General features: G+C 53.1%; 1 protein-coding gene across 1 annotated transcript in view; it reads right to left on the bottom strand.

Moving 5' to 3' along the window:
• Positions 1–3870: 3870 nt before the first annotated feature.
• Positions 3871–21197, bottom strand: part of CDH22 (cadherin 22) — a 121377-nt gene continuing 104050 nt past the window's right edge. The window contains exons 9-12 of the mRNA XM_090286503.1: positions 14273–14394; positions 14037–14154; positions 7907–8158; positions 3871–5145 (exon numbers count right to left, since the gene is read on the bottom strand). Coding sequence (XP_090142629.1) covers positions 4595–5145; positions 7907–8158; positions 14037–14154; positions 14273–14394 — 1043 coding nt within the window. The 3' untranslated portion in view covers positions 3871–4594. The remainder of the gene's footprint in view (positions 5146–7906; positions 8159–14036; positions 14155–14272; positions 14395–21197) is intronic.

Consider the following 21197-nt stretch of genomic DNA (forward strand, 5'->3'; position numbering starts at 1 on the left):
TTGTGTACAAGTGTGAGTGCACACGTGAGAGCCTACCTCTGGTATCGGGATGGTGTGCAAGTGTGTAAGCGTGTGTGCAGACCTACAGGTCCGTGCCCTGGGTGCATGGTCGTGAGCATGCATGTGCCTGCGCTGTGCATGAGGCAGGAACGTGTCTGAGGGAACACATGTGCACGCACTGAAGCGTGACCCCTCTTGCCTCACAGCGAGGGCTGACAGGGTTACATATTCCACAGGCTCAGCGGCCAGTGACAGAGCTGGCCCTAGAGCGCTTGCTGGCAGGAGGTGAGTGGCGTTGCTGTACGTGACCTGGGGGTGTCAGCAGTGCCGGCTGGCTGATGGATGCAGGCGCCTGGCCGCCCCCTATGACCGCAGCCGGCTCTCGGCTGCATGAAGCAGGAGGTGCGTTGGGGGTTAGTTCTTGACCTGTGAGTTCCACACCAGCTTCCCACTTCCCTGGTGCATGCTCACAGCCACGTGCACATGTGCACACAGGGACACAGCAGACACACAGAGCCGGGCTTGGGCTGCGGCCTGGGCCTCACCTCCACGTTGCCCCTCAGCTCTGCCATCGGTCTGGTGAGCCCCACCTTCTCAGCAGCTGCCTCTCTCTCCTCCCCAAGCTCGCGCAGAAACTCCACTCAGAAGCTGAGCCGTCCTGGTCGCATGCAGACTCACGTGGGGGGTCCTGGCCCTTACAAGCTGTATGCCTGTGAGCAAGTGCTCCTCACCTGTGAACACTGGGTCCCTCATCTCCAAAACAGGGCTAGTGATCTGCCTGCTTAAATGAAACGAGGCAACTTATGGAAAGCGCTAAACACATTAAACATGAAGTCCACTCTCCACAGTCTTACCTACTGAACAATAATTACGTGGGTCAGTGTCTGGCATGCAGCAAGCCCTATGCAAGTATGCTGTCACCACCATCACCACCATTACCATCATGTCACTGTTACTAGTATCACTGGTTCCTAACTTTTGGCCAGTGACATATTAATTCTTGCTCGTGACCCTGAATACTCTTTTATCCAATGATGATGGTGGTGACGGAAGTTTTTTTCTTTTCATCTCCCCAGATGCCTTGCAAGGAGGACAGGCACAGTTCAACGGGGGATCTGTGTCCTCTGAGCTCCTTGGCAAGAGTGGAGTGTATCCAGTTAGAGCCTGGAGCAGGGGCGGCCCTGCTCTCTGCATAGCACAGGGAGAGGATTTGAAGCTTGTGGGGGAATTTGATGGGAACCAACCAGATAGATGGCCAGAGGCCGTGCCCTCCACAAGACCCCTCTTGTGACCCCAAGCCATCAGAAAAGTAGACAACGCTCACAAATGCGTGGCATCAGCGGACAACTTGTGGAACCCAGCAAAGGGGCTGGTCTCACTGGATTTCACTGCCAAGTTGGTGAGGGCCCAGAGGAGGGCTGGAAGTGAAGGGGACAGAGGAAGCATGACCTTTCCCTCCATGCCCGACCCTGGAATTAGCAGAAAACATGCAGAGCCTTGAGGACACCCACAGGCTGTGGGATATGGCAGTGAATGGAGGAACAAGCTCTCCCAGGACACAGTGACATTGGCCATGCCCAGGCCATGTGTTTGGTGCCTACTATGTGTCAGACGCTGTGCGTGCTGCTGCTGGTGTAGGTTCTGGTGGCCAGAGCCCTGGTTAAATCTTGGCATCTCCACTTACTAGCTGTTTGATCTTGGGCATGTTACTTAATCTCTTTGTGCCTTGGTTTCCTCACCTTCAGAACGGGGGTCACCTCATTGGATTGTTGAAGGATTAAATGAGTAATTCATGCGAATTGCTTAGAGCAATGCCTGGCACTTGCGAAATGCTCAGTAAGTGTCAGAGTTATTATTGCATTTTATCCTCACTACAACCCCATAGGTGTTCTTTCTGAATGTGTGCATTTCATGGATAAGAAAACAAAGACAGAGAGAGGGTCCAAAGTCACCTGTCTAAAGCCCACAGCTAGTAAACAGTAGAGCCAGAGGCTCAGACAATGAATCTGGATGAATCATGTTCTTTATTTCTGGCAAGATCTTTAATTCAGTGTGGCCTTGAGAAGCTCATTGCCCATGCAGGGGATTTGGACAAGACGTTCAAGTGTTCTGTGACTCCATGTTTACATGTCCCTCTGGACACATAGCCTGCCTGTAATCCTCTTTTTGGCAGGGTCAGAATCTGTCAAGGGACAGGCACATGTGGGATGAACAGACTTGGACTCAGGGATCCTGTTTCCCAGCTTTGTCCCATGGGTGCCTGTCGCTTTACTTCTCTAGGTGTTGATTTCTCCCTCTACAATGGAGATGTCATAACCGACCTCCAAACTGTTGTTGGGATTCTGTATGTGAGAGCTGGGCACCCATGGGTGGGAGAGGGGGTCCCATATCACGCCATCAGTCCCTTAGTTACCATATCCATTTGTAGCATGGGCTATACAAACCATGAGTTAAAGCTCCTACATGGGATGAGGGTCTTAATATTCCCTGACGTGGGCCTCCCACACAAACCTCGTACCTCTACCATTAGCCACCCTCTGTGGACTTTAGGAGACATATTCAACTTGAACAAAACATCAATTTTTTTGGTGGCCGGGCCTTCTTTTGCCAATCCCCCTCCAACCCATCTTCCCTTGCCTCAGCTCTCACCGTTCCTCCACCCAGTGATCCAGCCCGTGGAACTGCACACCATTCCTGAAGCTGCCACATGCTTCTTGTCTGTCGCCCGCCCCAAGCCTGTGCGGACACTCTCCTCTCTGCTTGGCGTGCTTTTGCTTGCTTGGCCATCTCATACAACTCATGCTCATTCTTCAAGAGCCAGTTGAAGTCACCTCCTCTGGAAAGCACTCCAGGAATTATTTAATCGTTCTCCAGTGTGTCCAGGACCTTCTTCTGTTAATTCTGCTACAACTCTTGCCAAATGCATTATTATTGGCTACTTCTGCCCCCCGCCTCCTCACCCCGCCCAGTTGGGCCTCGAGTGACTGGAAGGCAGGAATGACTTATAATCTGTGTAACTTAGATGGGTTACTACTCTCTGAGTCTCACTTTCCTCACCTGTCAACTGGGGCTGACAATATTTAATTTTGATGAAATAATACAGGTAAAGCACTCAGGACATAATGACCATCTCTGGATCTGTCACAGTGGACCCGGGTAAATGTGGATAGAAGGAATGAATGTTCCCTGGAAGGATTAAAAAAAAAAAAGGCTAATGAGTACATATTGATCACTTTCAATGTGTCTGGAAGGCACTGAGCTTAACATTCATTATCTCTTTTAAGCCTCTTAACAATCCCTTAAGGGAGGGACTCATCAGCCTCATTTTACAGATGAGTAAACTGAGGCATCAGTAGTTGAGGACCTTGATGAAAGATACCCCACTTGCAGGAGCTGGAATTCACAGCAGATCAATGTGGAATGAATGACAAATAACCTATGTCAAATAGTTTTAGAGCTGGAGGTGTAGAGATGACTTAACCCCCGGGGCTCTCAACTTGGGGTCCATGAATGGGGAGGTTGATGGGTTCCAGGACCAGACAGGTAGGGTCCCCACTGCACTCAGTGGCTTTCGAGCTCTCCGTTTTCTGCCAACTGTCCCATCTCATCCAAGTCCTGGAGCCGTCCAGCTTGTCTTTCTTGGCACTCTTGCCACGCATCCTATTCCAGTGTTGCCTGAGACGTCAGAAGGCTCTGCGGTCTCTGGGAACGTCCTGTTCCCCAGTCAGGGCAGGAGCAGGACCAGCAGTTGAGACCATTTCCTCCTCCCTTGGAGATGTTGGGAAAAGCGGGAGGGTAAGTGGGTCAAGGGAAAGAGCTCAGTCCTGGGAGGCAGACACACCAGGCTTCTAATAACGACAAAGATAGTAATAGTATCAAAGGCTAACATTTATTGAACACCTACTATGTGCCAGGCACTGTCCTAACCCCTTGACCTGTGAACCCCTTTATCCTCACAGCTCTTCCAGGTAGTTTCTGTTATTAGCCTCATTTGACAGTTGAGGAAACTGAGGTCCAGAGAAGCGAAGTCATTGACTAGGTGTCCTGGGACAGGACACAGCCACTTCTCTGGGTGGCTTTCTCCATCTGTTACCTGCAGGGCCCCACCTCATGGTTTCTGTGATGACTAAGATTGTCTCTGTACAGTATCCCAGCACACAGTAGGCGCTTAGTAAATGAACAGCCCTTCTTTCCTCTTAACTCTGATAGGGGAATCCTGGGGGGAGGGGGCACTTCACAGCGACCTCCCACCAGGGTTTTCCCCAAGCCAGGAGTGAGTGACGCCCCCTTCTCCACGCAGCAACGACACCCAGTTTTCCTTTCTAACCCTAGATCCACGCAGTGCCCGGCCTCGCTGCTGTTTTAATGACGTTAGTCATAATTCCTGTACCTCTGGGCCAAAAGCTGCATTACCCTCTCCTTGGCAGGGCTTCGGGGAATCCTCCCCCAACAAGTCCCCCTCCCGCCCGGCCGCCCTGGGAGGGTTAGGGGTGTGGGGGAGAGGGGGAGAGAGGAAATGCTCTGTCCTCGGGCCCAGGAGGGTCCTGGATGGGGTGGATGGGCGAGTGGCCGCGCCCGACGGCTGGGCGTGGGGCTAGGAGGCCTGGGCCTCGTCGTCTGCGCGGTGGCCGGCGTAGAGCGCGGCCAGGGGCCGGAAGCGCGGGCCCCAGCTGCTGAGATAGGCGAAATCCTGCTCGGAGCCCGAGGAGCCGCTGTGCAGCGAGCTGAGCGAGGCAGCCGGCGAGTCCGCGCCCTCGAAGGCGTAGGTCTGGAAGGCGTCATAGGGCGGCACCGACAGGTCCCCGTCCGCCAGCGCCACCTTGCGGCTGATGAAGTCCCTGAACACCGAGAAGTCCGGCTCGGGGCTGGGCGGCCCCTGCGGGAGCGAGTGGCGCTCCGAGGGCAGGTGGGACGGCAGGGGGCTGCCCCCGCTCCCGCCCGGGCCCCCGCCGCCGCCTTCGCCGCCCTTGAGCTCGCCAAAGTCGTAGAGGCTCCGCAGCGCCGACATGTCGTAGGCCTCGGTGTCCTGCTCACCGCCCCCCTCGTCGTTGTATTTGATGACATTGTCCCGCATGTCCTCGTCCTCGTCCGAGCTCAGGTGACTCTTGTGGTGGCGCCTGAGGGTGAGGATCAGCAGCACCAACACTGCGTGGGAGATAGAACGGGGCGATTCGGGCTGGGCCCCGCCCTGAGCATTCCCTTCCCCGCCCCCCAACCTCCAACCCGCACTCTGCGCCCAGCGGAGTGGGCCCAGCCTAAGCCGGCTATCTGCAGAGGTAGTGAGCTCTCCATCTTGAAAGGTGTGCAAATTGGGGCCAGACCGCCACCGTCAGTAGGGGCACAGAGGGCAGTGTTGAGGGCTGGACCCAACCTCTGGGGTCTTCATCCTCAACTCTATGAAGAGATACAGAGTTTTGAAGGGAGCAGTTGAGGGCTGGGGAGTGAAACAGGAACCTGACCTTCGTCCACCCTCCCCTCCTCTGTCCCGTCCAGAAGTCCTGACCACCCTCTTAGTCCTTGGAGTTTCAGGTCAAGACGTCTCCTGCAGGAGCCCCTCCCAGAGAGATCCAGGCCAGGTTCTATGCCACCACCTCCAAGGTCCCTTGGTGAGGGGTTCCTTTCTCTATCACACTGGCTCGCAAACCTCGGTCCCTCGACCAGCAGCAACGGGTATCTCCTGGGAACTTGTTAGAAATGTGAATTCTCAGGTCCCACCCTAGATCTATAGGTGTGAGAGCCACTGCTTCATTATACCACATGCCCTGCTGTGTTAACATGTTGGTCTCCCCCCACCCCCAGATGCACTCTCCACGACCTGCAGGGACCTGGGGAATGGTCCCTGGCATGGTGCCTGGCACGCAGTAAGCAAGGGAAGCGTGCTCGTTGGGCGAATGACTGAATGCAGAGTTGGATGGAAACCCGGGGGCGTGAAAGGATGGGAGAATCATCCCTTCTTGGCTGTCTTCGCTTGACTTCCAGTGCTCCACGGTCTCTGTCTCCTCCCACCTCTCTGGCCACTCAATCACGTAAGTAGGCTTCTCCTCTCCTCTCCGACTTCTTAACATCAGATGTCCCAGGTCTCAGCTCTCGTTCCTTCATCCACAATCCCTCTCTTGGGGCTCTCCTTCATTCTCATGGCTTTGAGCTCCGTGCAGAGGAAGACAGCTCCCCTATTGCAACGTCCAGCCTGGACTTTCCCCCTGAAATCTAGATTGTACGTCTGCTGACTCAACAAGTTCTCTGGGTTGACCAGGAGAGTCTCACATTTAACATGTCCAAATCGGAGCTAATGATCTTTCCCTCTTCCCCATCCCCAGTCTCCTCCCGCTCAGTCATGGCAACCCCAACTTTCCAGTTACTCAAGGCTTTTAGTCTCTTTCATTCTCTGATGAGTCCCAGGGCCTAGAACAGTTTAGCAAAGAGGAGGAACTCACTGGATGGATAAATAAGGAACTGATGAATGAAGGGGACAATTAAATGGATAGGTGGGTAGATGAATGGACAGACGTGCTGGGCACTATGCCAGGCTCTGGATTCTTCTTGCTGCTCCAAACATCTCTGGCAGGGCCAGTGGCCAGAGCCAGCTGCTAGGGCCATGGGGCAGGCAGCTGGCTCACAGCCTAACAAGGTAGCTCATGACAGGGAAGGGGAGGGGGCCAAGGATAGGTCCGGAGGGAGGGAAGGTGTCAGGAGAGAAGTGGGGAAGATGGATGGATGGCTTTTGGAGCTGGAGGTGGGGAGCTGCGGAGGGGGATGCCCGTGAGAGCAGATGGTAGGGAGCGCAGGCGGTAGGCAACAGATGTGCCAGGCCTGATCAGCGATTCCGCCCGTCACCTTTAGAGCACTGATGTGCACTTTCTTCGTTTGTGGGCAATTAGGCAGAAATTTGTTTGCACTGCCTCGGAAAATGAAACCGCTGTAAAGTGCACCCTCTGGAAAAAGGGTTTCTGAGCCGAGGGCTGGAAGGGGAGAGAAGCGGGTGGGGCCTCCCAGCTGGGAGGAGTCTGCCCAGGGCCTCTGCAGCGACCTGAGGAAGTACACCTTAGCCACACGCAGGTACTTAGGGATTTGGGCAGTGGTGGGCAGCGAGGAGTGGGAGGCAGCTAACATCTCCCAGGGAACTGAGCAAAGCCAGTACCTACAACATGGGCCTCCCTTGAGTTCCTCTAGTTCTGGCTGTTCTGTGAAGTCTAGTAGTCAAGACTGAGATGAAGCCTTTTTGCTACCAGGAGAGAGGTGGCATTAGGGCCAGTTGAATTCAGTTTAGCTCCTGGAACTTGACCTCTTCGCTGGGAGCACACTGGGGGTTCAACTGGCTGCGGAATTGAACCTCCAATTCAACTGGCTGTTCGATTCTTAAGATGTTGCCCCAGCTGCTCCAAGGTTTTGCTCCCAGCGTAGATTCATAGCAGGTGAGGTAAAGGAACAGGGAGTGCAGGTGTGTGAAGACCTGATTTCAGGGCCTTCTGCAAGGCACTTAACTTCTCTGAGCCTCAGTTTCCTCATCTGAAGAATGGGCATGATACCCCCTGGTTGAATGGTTGGGAGGTTTACAAAAGCCCTTTACTAAAAGTCCTACATAGAGAATAAAACAGGACAATAGACATGGAAGAATTTTTAAAAATATGCCTGGTTTTAAAAAATTAGGGAGAGTCTGGGCTGTGTAGAAGGTGGGGCAACAGGACTTAGTCTCAGGTGGGGGCTGACCCTGGAGTTGGTGGCGGGGCTGCTTCGTACCTAAGAAGACTTCCCATGGGAGCTGCGTGTTAGGGCTCGGAGATCATTCAGGCCAGCCCTTCCTTGTGTGGGGAGGGACACCGAGGCCCCATGGGGATGACTAGGGAAGGAACTCCAGGGCCCCAGCATGGGGGCCGATCGAGGAGGGGGTTGCTCTCGGGGGACTCACCGACCAGAATGAGGACACAGACCAGGAGGGCGATGAGGGCACCGGGGCTGAGGGAGGCGGCCATGACGAAGGCTGTGGTGTTGCAGGACTGGATGGCGCCGGAGCTGTCGCAGCTGCAGATGCGGATGGTGAGCGTGCCTGTGCTGCTCAGCGTGGGCGGCCCGCTGTCCACCACCAGGATGGGGAGCAGGAACACGTCCTGCTCCTGCCGGTTGAAGCCCAGGTGCTGTGTGTGCACTGCGGCTGTGTTGTCTGCTCCGGAGAAAGAGGGCGGTGTGTGACTTGGCATCCAGCGCCATCTTCCCCGTCCCAGACACCTCCTGTTTGCACCGCGGGGTTTGCCTCCCAGCTGACCAGCGGGCCTCTTCCCTGGTCTCCCAGAATCCTGTTACCAGCTATCTCCAAGTTCTGCTGTTGGCTCCCCGAAGATCCCGATCCCAGCCACACAGCCCACAATTCTGTCCTTAGCTGTCTCAAGATTCCATCCCCAGCTGGGCCAACGTCCTGTCCCTGAATGTGTCTTTTTTTTTTTTTTTTCCATTTGTCTCAACAGCCTGTTTTTGTTCCCGATTCCACCCCAGTTGCACAATGCATCCTGACCCTGGGGACCTGGGGCCCTTGGGCTGTGGCTCGCTGGGCCCTGACAAGACCTGGGTCATCAGAAAAGACTGGGGATGCTGGCTGGCACCTGTCTTTGGCTGAAGCAGCTTTTTGTCAGGTGTCCAGAAGACTTGGCCTGGAGGGCTGGGGCATGAACCCCGGGGCCTGAGGAGGGGACCTATAGCGTGTTGTTAGGAATGTCAGGCAGGACTTGGGGGTTAGGTGTCTGGTCTTGGAACAAGGACTTATGTGCTGAGTGGCACCCACTTGCCCTGGCTTTCCTGCCTCCTCTATACCTTTCTTGTATGGCCCTGGCCATCCCTCAGTCTTGATCATTTTGATGACTTCCAACATGGCAGTACAGAAGTACTCAGAGCCCAGGTGGCCACTGTCCCCACCCTTCACAGACAACTGCACAAGAGGCGGCCCCGCCTTCCTGAGTCCTTCTCCCCGATCTTGAGGCCTTGCAGCTGGTCTTGCTGACCTGACCTTGGCAGCCTGGGACCCTTTCCCAGCTTTGTGGCACCAGTTAACCCAGCCTCTTCTCTGCAGTCCCCAATTCAGGGCCCCAGTCCTGGTCTTCCCCATCATGGACACGATGCAAGAAAAAGAGCCCTTGGAGGGCTGTCTGCAACCTTGAGCACATCTAGGAAGTGGATCAGAGGTCCAGCTAAAACAAGATTTGTCGTGGGTGGAAGCTCATGCGATAAGCGCACGAGGGTTTGTAATATTATTCTATCCACTTTGACACCTATTTAAAAATTTCCATAAAAATGTTAAAAATAATGCCAAGTTGACAGTTTACTAGCTTGGGAAACTCAGCTTCTCTGGACATCAGTTTCCTAATCTGTAACTGAGGAAAATAGAATCACGTAGGTGTGAGGATTAAATGGTAAAATTCATGCATAACCCTTAGAATAGTTCCCAGCACATAAAAATCCACAGTCAGTGCTGGTTGTTCTTTTTCTCATGCCCCACCTGAGGTCCCAGGGCTGCGCCATGTGCCCACCCCCCCACCCAGGCAGCTCTGTCCTTTATTCACTGAGTTCCCGCTATCTGGAACACCTTCTCCACTTCCTTGCCTGGGCAAATTCCTCATCCGTCATGCTCCAGCTAAATGTCACCTCCTTTCTGTGGCCTCCTTTCTCTGAGTCCCTGGGAAGGAAGGATTTATGGCTCCCCTCTCCCTGCTCTGACGACGCAGGTGCCACGCACACTTCTGTGACAGCGTTTGTCACGTGGCGTTAACGTTTGCGTAAGCATGTCTCTTCCCTGGCACTGAGCCAGACTTGAAGAACGATGCTTGAATGACCCACAACTTTTGGGATAACTTGTGTGGTCCTTGGTTAGTTTCTTGAACTCTGGCTTGAACTCTAGCTTGAACTCTAGCAACTCCTGCCAAAGGTTGAGTCAAGCCCAGCTGTGAAAACATCTGCCTTCCCCTGGCGAAGAGCAAGATGAGGAAAAGAGAGGATGGTGTGGAACTCCCTTGCATGTACTGCATGCTTTCTATGCATCAAGGATGGGGTGGATACTTTAAATACATAGTAAATGCCTAATCCTTACAGCCAAGAGTTAGTGACATTATCCCCATTTTATATATGTGGAAGTTGGTCACTTATCTGAACTTATCCAGCAAATTGTTGGCGTAGCTACCTTTTCCATCCACCCCAAATCATCCATTCATCTATTCATCCATCCATCCATCCACCCACTAAACCTTTACTGAGTAACTACTACCAGGGGGGATCCCCCAAAACTGGGATTTTATTTATAAAAAATCATGTATTTATTCTTACATGTTTAGACCTCAGTCACCTTCAAAGTGCTCTCCCTTTAATGCAACACACCTACTGAGACTTCTTTTCCACTGCTCAAAACAGTTTTTGAACTCATCGATTTTGATGCCCTTTAGTGCTTCTGCCATTTTTTGTTTCACCTCTTCCACATCAGCAGAATGTTTCTCTTGGAGGACTTGTTTCACCAGGGGAAACAAAAAAAGTCACTCAGGGTGAGATTGGGTAAATAGGAAAGGTGGGACATGAGGGTCATGCAGTTTTTGGTTAAAAACTGCTGAACACTCAGCATGGTGTGGGCAGGTGTGCTCGGAAATGACCCATCATGAAATGGGCAAATGTGTTGAGTCTTCAAATAAAAAATTCACTGAAGCCAACTGCAGCCTCTCACAACAATGCCAGCTGGTACATAGACACAGATGGGTTCCTAGAACACTCACCTGGCAGGGGAAGCCTTTACTACAGGGGCCCTGCCCTCCAGCAGATAACTCTGTTTTTTTGGGTCCCCCCTTGTATGTGCTAGGCACCAGGCTAGTCACTGGGGCAGAAACAATGGAAAGCTAAACCAGCAGTGCTGGATCTGAGTTTATATTCTAATAGGAGAGACAAATATTAATCAAATAGACTCAGAATTTAGTCTAGAATTACAAACCATGGAGGGGGCTAATGAGGAAAAGTATGGGAAGAGCACCCTGACAGAGGACCTGACCCAGTCTGGAAGGTCAGGGAGACCTTGGAAGAAGTGATATTATTGCTGAGCCCTGAATGAAGAGTTAAAGGAGAGAAAATAGCCCACACAAAGGCTCTGAGATTGGAAGAAACATAATACACTCAAGGAACCAAAAGCAGTTTTTTGTGGCTGGAGGGATGAAGGTCATGGCTAAAGTGAGTCAAGATGAGGCTGGACGGGGAGGCAGGGGCCCGTCATGGAAAGTATCAGATGGCTTGGTAAGGAATTTGAGTTATTTTCTTAACAGCAATTGGAGGCCACGGATTGGTAGGTTTTAAGCAAAGAAGTGACCTAGTGACAGAGCATCGTTCATTCGGCAGCAGATACTAATTGAGCACCCACTGCGAGTCAGGACCATGCTAGCCCCTGAGGATACAGTGATGAACAAGACAGACACGGTCCCTGCACTCGCTGAGCCTCTGTTCTAGACGAGGGAGCTTCTAACGCCAAATATGGGAGTGGATGTAGAAGACCAGTTAGGATGCGCCTGTGTGTTTTAGGTGTGAAATAATAGTGGTGTGGGGGTACAGAGAATTAGACAGATTTGAAAAATGAGTGGCTGGCTCTGGCTCAGCCTCAAATTTCCAAGCAAGAACAGAGGAGCAGAGAGGAATATTTGTTTCCCAGGGGTGCTGTCTTTGGCCATGCAGCCACATGTTTTGAAAGCTCTGTTCCCTGCCACTCCTTCACCCCATAAGTGGGAATCCCTGGGCATCATCCCTGAACCCCGAGCAGTGGTTGGTTGCAGTTGGGGAAGCCGCTGGCCAGAGCAGACCCCTACTCCAATCTTCTGGGTGGGATCTGCGCCCAGCGCCTCACGCTTCCATCTGGCCTGACATATATCAGTGTCAATCCCTGGCTGCAAAAGCAATATTTATAAATCATGTTTCCACACTGGCTACAAATTTGTACAAAGAAACAGATGGATTGGGGTAGCTGTTTGTCTCCCCAGATATTTATGTAGTGAGGAGGAGGGGGCTTGGCACACTATGGGGACAGGAGGAAGAGAGCTTTCATGGCTGCGCTGACCTCAGCACGCTGCTGCCACCCTTGTTCCCAGGGCTCGTACCCAGTGGTCCCACCAGATGGAAGCTCTGGTGGCCTCCAGTTGAAGAGAGGCATTTGGGGCAGAACCTTGTGTCCCTTAGGTTGAAAAGACTCATAAATTGGGAAAGGTCAAACCAGGGCTATTTGTGTCTCCTGAGGCCAGCTCAGGATACCACTGGAATAATGAGAAGGCGGGGCTATGCTGGTTTTTAAAATATTGAAATACTTTCAAAAGGATTTAAAGAGCCATGACTCTGAGACCCCAAGTCCTTTCCCAATGCCTCAGCCTTTTCCCCAGGCACTCCCTAACTTTGACATAGTCAGGCCTCTAAGAGGTTGAAGCCTGGCAGAGCAGGGGCCCTAGGGTCCTACTCCAGGGTTCTTAAGATCAGTGTCCTTTCTGAAGTGTACTAGGCGTTAGACATTTTTACTATGATTCCTGGAACGATAGATGGGTCTGGCTTCAGAGGCCACTGAAGTCTCTCTCTTTAGAGGAAAGAGGTGTAAAGGCCTTGGGGGTGATCCCAGACGTATTCAGGGTCAGGACATCTCCTTTTGGTCCTGTCACTCACTCACCCCAACCATGCAGGTAGCTTGTTCCCACCTCAGGGACTCTGTACCTGCTGTTTTATCCCCCTGGATCATTCTTTGTCCAGTTATCTGCAAGGCTCACTTCCTCATTTCCTTACGATCCCTACCCACTATTGATCCCTTCAGGTGGCCTTCTCAGGCCATCATATTTAAATTAGCATCTACTTTTACCCTGCTTTATTGTCCCCAGTTTTATTTAACACATTTTATCGAACACCTACTATATGCCAGGCACTGCTGTAGGCACCTAGGGTCAAGCACTGACTAAAACAAAGCCCAGACCCGTGTGGCTGTCACATTATTCTTCCCACCTGCACAGCTACTTACCAGCCCTGACGTAGTATTTATGTGATTCCTTTTCCCTCACTTGAAGGTAAACTACAGAGGGCAGGGATTTTATCTTTTTCGCCACTGTATTTTCAGGGCCTAGAACAGTGCCTGGCACAACTGTTCAATAAATAATTGCTGAATGAAGGAAATAACATGTTCTAGGCACTCACAATATACCTCGGTAGCCCCTGTCTCCCTGGGGCCACCCAGCCACCTGAGGTGGCAGGCATTTTCAGCCCCATTTTACAGATGATGAACACTGAGGCTTAGGTCTGTGCTAAGAGTTGCACAGAGAGCCACCCACTGAGCCTGGTCAGAGACCAAGGTCCCTCACTCCCAGTCCATGGACCCCCCTGCCCCCCATCTACTCCTCAAAGGTTCAAACTTCAAGTTCTTGGGGAACTTGCTGGGGCCTCTCTCACAACAGGATCAGCTCAGGCTGGCGGGCCGTTTCCTTTCAAGGTAGGATGTACACTGGATCTGACACAGGCTTGGGTTTGAACCCCAGCCTCACTGCTGACTCCCTGTAGGGCCCTGGGTGGGTCCTTTATCCTCTTAAGAGTCTCAATTTCATCTCCTGGACAATGGAGGGAGGGAAGAGAACCACACCCCAGGGGGGCCATGAGGATGCAAAGAGCAACGAGATAAAGCACCTTTGAAACTGAAGTGGGGGGGTGGTGGTGTGTGCATATGGCTTATTTCAACCTTCACTTAGACCAGGGGCCCTTTCTGCCTTGGCCTCTGGCCCGCCCACTGCTCAGGGATCACCTCTCCGTATCTTTCCATCTACCATTCTCTGCCCTTGAGATGCCCCCTCTCCACTGGGCCAATGCACCACCAGCTTGTTCTTCAGGGTTTGGCCAGCGGGCTGGGTAAACTGCTCCAGCTTGGCCTGGACTTTCTGTGTGATCGTGGACCCAACAGTAGCTCTCTGGCTGTCTCAGTCTCTCCACCAGTAACGTGGGAAGAAGAAGGCAGCTAAGCTAGGCTCTTCCCTCTATGCACCCTAAGATTTGGGGGTTCCGAGGTAACTCACCTTGAATGTCGAGCAGAGCAAAATGGGGGTTGCTGGGAGCTTCAGGCACCAGGCGGAAATAGAAGCGGTGCCCACCCTGGGGCTCGTCTCTGTCCACCACGCTGATGGTCTGGATGAGCTAAAGGGTAAGGAGGGGGCAGGGGGCTGATGAGAGGCCGAGCCCACGCTGGGTCTGAGTAGAGGAGCCCCTGGCCAGGTCTGGCAGCACCGCACAGTCCCCAGCCCCTGGCTAATACCTGGCCTGGCTTGGCATCCTCACACACAGCTGCCTCGTAGGGTGTGGCCAGCTCTGGGGGATTGTCATTCACGTCCAGGATTCGTATCCTCAGGGATGCCCGGGACAGCTGGGCGTGATTGTCTGTAATAAGAGCACAGGAGCGGGGTGAGAGGCGTACGTGTGAGAGCTAGACAACCCCCCACCTGCCGCTGGACAAGACCAGGCAGTGCGGTCACACTGCGATTTGTGGGTTCATCAAGCTGGTACTAACTAGCACCAGGATGGAGGACATCCGCCATAAGTGGGTTACCACCACCATCACTGTCACCCCCATGATTGCTATCACCATCTCCGCTGTTAGATTGTCACCATAGCCATCACCATTACTGTCCCTGTCACCATCACCGCCACTGCCATTAGCATTGGCACCACTGGCATCGTCACCACAACCTTCGCCGCCACAATCACCAATACTGCCCTCCGCCATCACCAACACTATCACCATCTCCACCATTACCACTGTCAGTATCACCATTACTCTTAGCACTGCCACCATGAAATCATTACCACTGCCACCATTAGTATCATCATTGCTGCCTCTACCAGCATAACAGTACCACCATCACCATCCTCATCATTATTAACGTCAACAACGCCATCACCACCCATTACCATCACTATTAGATCATCACCATCACCACCATCACCAGCAGAATCAGCGGCACCGCCACCACCTTCAGCATCTTTATCATCATCACAAACTTGAAGGCCATCACTATCTCCACCCTCACCCCCACACCATCCCCAGCCCCATCATCACCTGCACCATCATGACCTGTATCAGTGCCACATCGCCACCCCCAGTCCCACACCCAACAACACTATCATCACTGCTGCTCCATCCCATCCCGAGGGTGCAGAGAATGCACCTGGAGCATTCATGCCCATTATTTCAGGCATCCTTGTGGAATTTGGTACAGTTTACATCCCCATATTGCAGAAGAGAAACAAAAACATGGAAAAGGTTAAAGACTTGGTCAGCTGCCAACTGAACTCCCAAATTTCTGCTCTTTTAGGACCCGATTCTGAGAGGGCATGACAAGTCCACCAGATGCGGGTCTCGGCCTGCATCCTCGGCAGAACCATGACGTCCCCACTCCTCCAGCTGTGATCTGTTTGAGGTCAAGGCCTCTGTTGTACAATATGACTCCCTGGCTCCTCAGTATTGTGGGATATGCCACAGGAGTAGATTTGATACATTTGCTGAGCAAATGAATGAAGCCTGGAAGGATTTAGATGGAATTTCAGGCAGGGCTCTGTCCCTGACCCATGTTTGATCTTGGGGAAGTCCTTTCCCTCTCTGATATCAGTTTCCACACCTGGAAAATGAACAGGGCATAGTGATTAAGATCCAGAACCCTAGAGCCAAGTGATTCTGGTCCCAACTCCGTCACTTAGCAGCTGTGTGATCCATGCCAAGCCACCCGTCACCTTTGTGCCTCAGTTTCCTCACTGGCAAAAGGGGGCTTGTAGTACAGTGTTGGTTATGAGGACAGACTGAGTTACTATTCGGAAAGCCCTTGAACTGTGTATACAACACACAGCAAGTGCTCCATAAGGATTTGTTGAATAAACAAACACCCTCCAAGGGGCTGTTCAGCAGGGACATCAAGTGACTAGGATGTTGGGACACATCACCCCAGCCTCTCCTCTCTGAGCAACTCCCAGAACGTTGGCCCTTTCTAGCTGTGTCCTCAGACCTCTGGGTGCTCAGAGGTGCTCGGTCCTCAGCTATCTCGGCTATGAGTTCATTACTGACATGCTCTTCAAGGACATCCCCCAGGAGAGGAAACTACCCTCTTCCAAGCAGTGGTTCCATGGCTGGGTCTCTGGCCTGGCTGGCAGGGAGCTATTGTGGGGGCCACCTGGGAACTTCCAGTCAGCCAGGAGTCCCGTGAATTTGGGGGTGGGTGGGACTGGTCGGCTGCCCCCTCCTCTGAACACAGGGCCCATCGGATGCAGACTGTGGCTGCCTGTGTGTTGATGGAGAGAAATGGAGACGGGGAGGCAGGTGCAGCCACTTCCGGGGGCATCCAGCAAAGGAGTGGGGGGATGAGGTGAGTCTTCAGTTAACTCAGATCCGACCCCTCTCTGGAGCTCCCCTGAGCCAGGGGCAGCTCATCTTCTCAGCTCACCCAGATCTGCCACTTCAGTGATTAGAGAGGGCTTTTCCAGGGGCGAGAGATGGGAGTCGTGACTGCGAATGCCGGACGAGCCGTTATTTTTAAGAGCGTGGTGCTGGAGAACTGGGACAGACAGACGGCGGTGCTTTCTGGAGTCAGGGAGGGTGAGGTCCACTGCCAGAGACAGGCACTGCTCTCCTGGCTGAGGCAGAGGGGGGCAGGGTAGGGGCCGCCAGGGCCCGAATGCCCCTCCTAGGCACCCTCCCCTGCAGTGGGGGCGGTGCAGGGACAAGGGGGAGGGGCAGAGTGCTGTGGGCACGCAGAGAGGAGACCCCAGGACAAGTTCCTCCCTTAGCGGCAGCCACCCTGCTGGAGGGCCGGGTCTCCAACTGGAGAGATTGCCATTCTTGGCACCATTTCTCTGGGTTCTGCTGGGCAGCTCCTATTTCTTCTTTAAAAAAAAAAACAAAACTCCAGCTTTCCTGGGATATAATTGTCACGGAACACGGTCTAAGTTTAAGGGGTGCGTTGTGTGGCGATTTGACACGTGTGTATTGTGAAATGTTTACACAATAAGGTAGTTAACACACCCTTTATCCCACTCAGTTACCATTTTGTTGCTCTGCCTTCTCTTTTGAAATGTCTCAGGTCACCTCCTGGAACACCCTGATCCCTTTGGCACAAAGGAGGGTCTCAGATCTAAGAGGTGGGGCAGCTGAGTGAGCCCCGAGCAGGTGAGCCTCTACATCACTAAAGTCGCCACCTGCAAAGCTTATTCCAGCGACCCCTGAACTGGGCGCTGGCCTGGAACCCCCAGAGCTTGTGGGGCAGCCCCAAGTCAGGATCCAGTGGCCTTGACATGGCAGCTGTCCCCAGCCTGGCTGCAAATTACAGTCCCCTGGGAAGCCTTTGAAACCTACAGATGCCCAAGGCTTGCTCACTGATTTTTTTTCTTTTTTTTAGCAGCTCCAGGAATCTATGTGTAGCAAAGATTGCCAACCACTGCCCTGGGGTGACTGGCGGGTGGGGGAGCCCAGCCTGACATCTCACCTCTAATCAACTTCCTCCAAATCCGTCCTGAACAAGGTTAGCATCATTGTAAGAACTGATAATAATAATTCATACTTTTACCACCTTAAATGTTTCTGGTATAAAACCAGGAATACAGCCATTAAGTAACCTTCACCTCTGTGCGGGACCTTCCAATTTATAACAAACTTCCTCATCTGTGACCTCATTTCATCCGTGAAACAACCTGCTAAGGAGCTCTTGTTAAACCCAGTACGTAGATGAGAAAACTGAGGCCCAGAGAGCGGCGAGACTTGGGCCAAAGCCCCGGGCAAGTCAACAGCAGAGCCGAGTTGCGTTCTAGGTCTCCTGACTCCGAGTCTAGTGCTTGGTCTAGCTGCCTGGATATTTGTCCATCCAGCAGTGACCACCTCTTGGCCCCAGGCCCACAGTGACCTCGCTCCATGCCCAGCAGCAGGTGTCCTCTCCAGGGGCCAGATCCCCCATGGTTCCAACCCCCACCCCCGCCGGCATCTCAGTTCAGCTGACTGACATGCAAATTAGTTTAATTATTTCTTCTTCTAAAATAAATTATATTTTGCAGTAGCTGCAATATGTTGTGTCAGGCAAAATTACATTCAATATTTTTAAACTAATTGATGCAGCCTTGAGGAAGGCTGATTGACAGCCCAGAGCTGAGCAGACCTGCAGCCTTAGCGATTCCTAAATTAAAATGAAACATGCTTCGGCCTGGTGCTTCTTCCTGGTGCTGGCTCGCCATTAATCTGGGAGGTGGCAGGTGATGCCCCCTGGGGCTGGGGGGCTGAGGGGCTGAGCATCCAGTGGGTGCTTCAGGAAGAGACCAGACTTGGGGCAGAGAATGGCTGTGCAGTGTGGGTGGGTCTCTTACACTTTGGGCCCCAGAGTTCCTTATGTGTAACAGATGGAGGATTGGACTGAGCAATTTGGAGCTGAGACTTCTGTTTTTTACTGACAATTATGGATTGAGCACCTTCTGTGTACCAAGGACACAACAGTGAACAAGCCCAACATGGTCTCCCAGTCTAGTGGCAGAGAGAGAGACATTACGGCAAACTACAAAAAAAGTTAAGAGACAAAAGTTCAGGACCTGTGAGAGCAGGGGGTCCCGCCCTAGTGGGGTGCAGGGATGTTTTCTCTGGACTAAGTGACCTTTAGGCTGAGAACCAACTAGGAAGTAAAGGAAATAATGTGAAACCTGTTGTTAAACCAATCAGGTGAAGGGGGTTGGGGGGAAAGTGCCCCAGGGAGTGGAAACAGCATGTGCAAAGGGCCTGTGGTAGGAGGAGGCCATAGATAATGGCTCTGGATCCTTTCCAAGAAAGAACCCAACCCTGGCAGTTACTCACCTAGTATCTGAACCAAACTGAGCTGGGAGGTCTGGGGTCCACTGGGGAGGGAAGTAGAGATGGGACCTGGCCAGGTGACTCTGTTGGGGCACTCCTAGGAATGTGCTCCTTCCCAAAAGAACCCAAGCAAATACAGACTGAGCCCCTGCCATGGTCAGGGCCTGTGCTGCCTCATTTCATCCTGTCAACAATTGTGAGGAAAAGAACTTGCCCAAGGTCTCATAAAGAGCAATCCATGGAGCTGGGATTTGAACCTTGGTCTGGCTCCAAAGGGGTAGTTTACCATCTTTAGCTGTAAGAGCCCTACTTGCCTTGAGGACCCACACACGTCCCTGCCTCCTCCTGGAAGCTTTCCTTGACTGCCTCGGTCCCGGGCAATCAGAGTTTAAGTTCAAGGCCCCATGGGGTCTTTTTGTCACCACCTCCCTGGCCTTGTCCTTCAGTCTCCTCTCCCTGTAGCTCTGCTCCAAGGTTGCTCCTTTTCCCCCTTCAGTTCTTTGCCCAGATGTCTTCTCAGAGACACCTGCCCCTTGCTCTCCCACCAGACACCCTCCTCCCTGCTTTATTTCTCTCTGTAGCACATATCCAACACTCCCTATGTTCTTACTTGCTTAACTTGCTCATCATCCACCTCCCCTGCTAGAAGGTCAGCAGAATTTTTGTCTATCTTGTTTACTGCTGTCTCCCCAGCACCCAGGTGCATGGCACATAGTAGGTGTTTAATAAAGATGCAATGAATGGGTTTCCTAGTCCCTGACTATGCTGGGATGCTGGGGAGGTGACAGGGAGAGACTGAGACCTTCTTGGATGGGCTAATTCTGTGGGGGTTGTACCCCTTCAGGATCCCTCCATCCAGGAAGCAGTCTAGCTGCATGACCCTTTTCCTGCCTCCCTCTCTGAACCAAGGTTTGCTCATCAGTAAAACAAATGGAGTTGGACTTGGAAGTTCTCAGCTGTCAGAGAAAGAAGCCCAGAGAGAGAGCCGCAAGGCTGTAAGAGTGGGGGTGAGAAGTGGGGAGAGGGAGAGAAGAGGCAGCTCCAAGGTATCTCCTTCCCGCTCACTTGCTGTGGTGGGGGCAGCAGCAGAGCCCCGACCCTTTCCTCCATCATCTCCCCAGCCCCTCCTCCCCTCAAAGGAATTAAATTGCATGGGAACACCAGGCTCTGATTAGAGCTGGCCAGCTGGGCAGGAAGATTTATCATTCCAATTACCAGCCGGCCAAGACAAGCAGGCAGGATGGGGAGGGGGCTGGGGGAGCAGGTGGGGTGCTCCAGGGGAGGGGGGTGTCAGGGCTGTCACGAGTGGACTCCTTGCACTCCCTGCCCTGTCCCCACTCACCTCCAGTGGAGGCAGGAGGTTCGGGTGCCCTTCTCTGTGTCTTGGGGACTTTGACGATCTGTTTGGTTTCCCCAGGGAGATTGGAAGCTTTGACCTTGTTGGGGCGCAGTTTTTCCTCCAAAGGGTAGGGGAGGATTTCTGGGTGAGGTGGAGGCCCTGGAATCCAGGGTGTGGGGAAAGGTTTTGCTCCCTAGGGCTGAGCTGTCCCTGATGTTCTGGGCTGTCCTAGGGAGACTGGATATCACAAAACCTCTGTTCCTGTCGGGCTGCTAGGCAGTTGAGGTGGCAGCGGACCCCAAAGGTTACCCAGTCCAAGCGGAGCCCAGGCCTGATTTACACACTACTGGTGACGGGGAGTTTACTGCCTCCCGGAGGGGCCCCTTCTATGCGGGGCTGTGACAAACCTCTCCCCCACACTCAGCCTCCCTGGCGTGTCTCGCACCTGTCCTGGCTCCACCCCGGCCTTGGTGTGCACAGCACACATCCAAGCCTGGGTCTTCCGGGCAGCCTTCCACCTGTTCTCCGGCTCCAGGCCCGTCCCTCCTGTCTGCTCGCTCCCAGGAACCCAAGTGAATGTTGGGGATCGCACATCTAACTACATCACTCTTCTGCTCAAAGACCTGCACTGGTCCCCTGTCATCTCCAGGAAGTGTCCAGCTCCTCACAGGACACCTAGTGACCTTCTGCATGCTCACCTCGCCTTGCCTGCTCCAGCCTCCGGCCACACCTGGTCTGCCTGTTCTCAGAATGGGCAGTGGATGGCCCAGGCCTCCAGGCCTTTTCCTGCTGGGAGCCCCCAAACCCCCTCTCTGCTCAGAAAGGCTTCTTCAGCTTTGGAGACCCAACTGAGACGTCCCCTCCTCTGGGACAGCTTTCCTGCCTCTTCCCCTCTGGCCGGGCAAGTCCCTTCCTGCTCCTCCTGAGTGCCCACTGCCCCCTTACTTCCATTCACTGCTGACATGTCTATCCCCTCCCCCTCTGTGAGCTCCCAAGGTCAGTGACCGTGTTTACTACCAGATCTCAGTC

This window comes from Furipterus horrens, unplaced genomic scaffold, assembly GCF_987537825.1.
Source record: "Furipterus horrens unplaced genomic scaffold, mFurHor1.1.pri manual_scaffold_8, whole genome shotgun sequence".
Classification (NCBI taxonomy): domain Eukaryota; kingdom Metazoa; phylum Chordata; class Mammalia; order Chiroptera; family Furipteridae; genus Furipterus; species Furipterus horrens.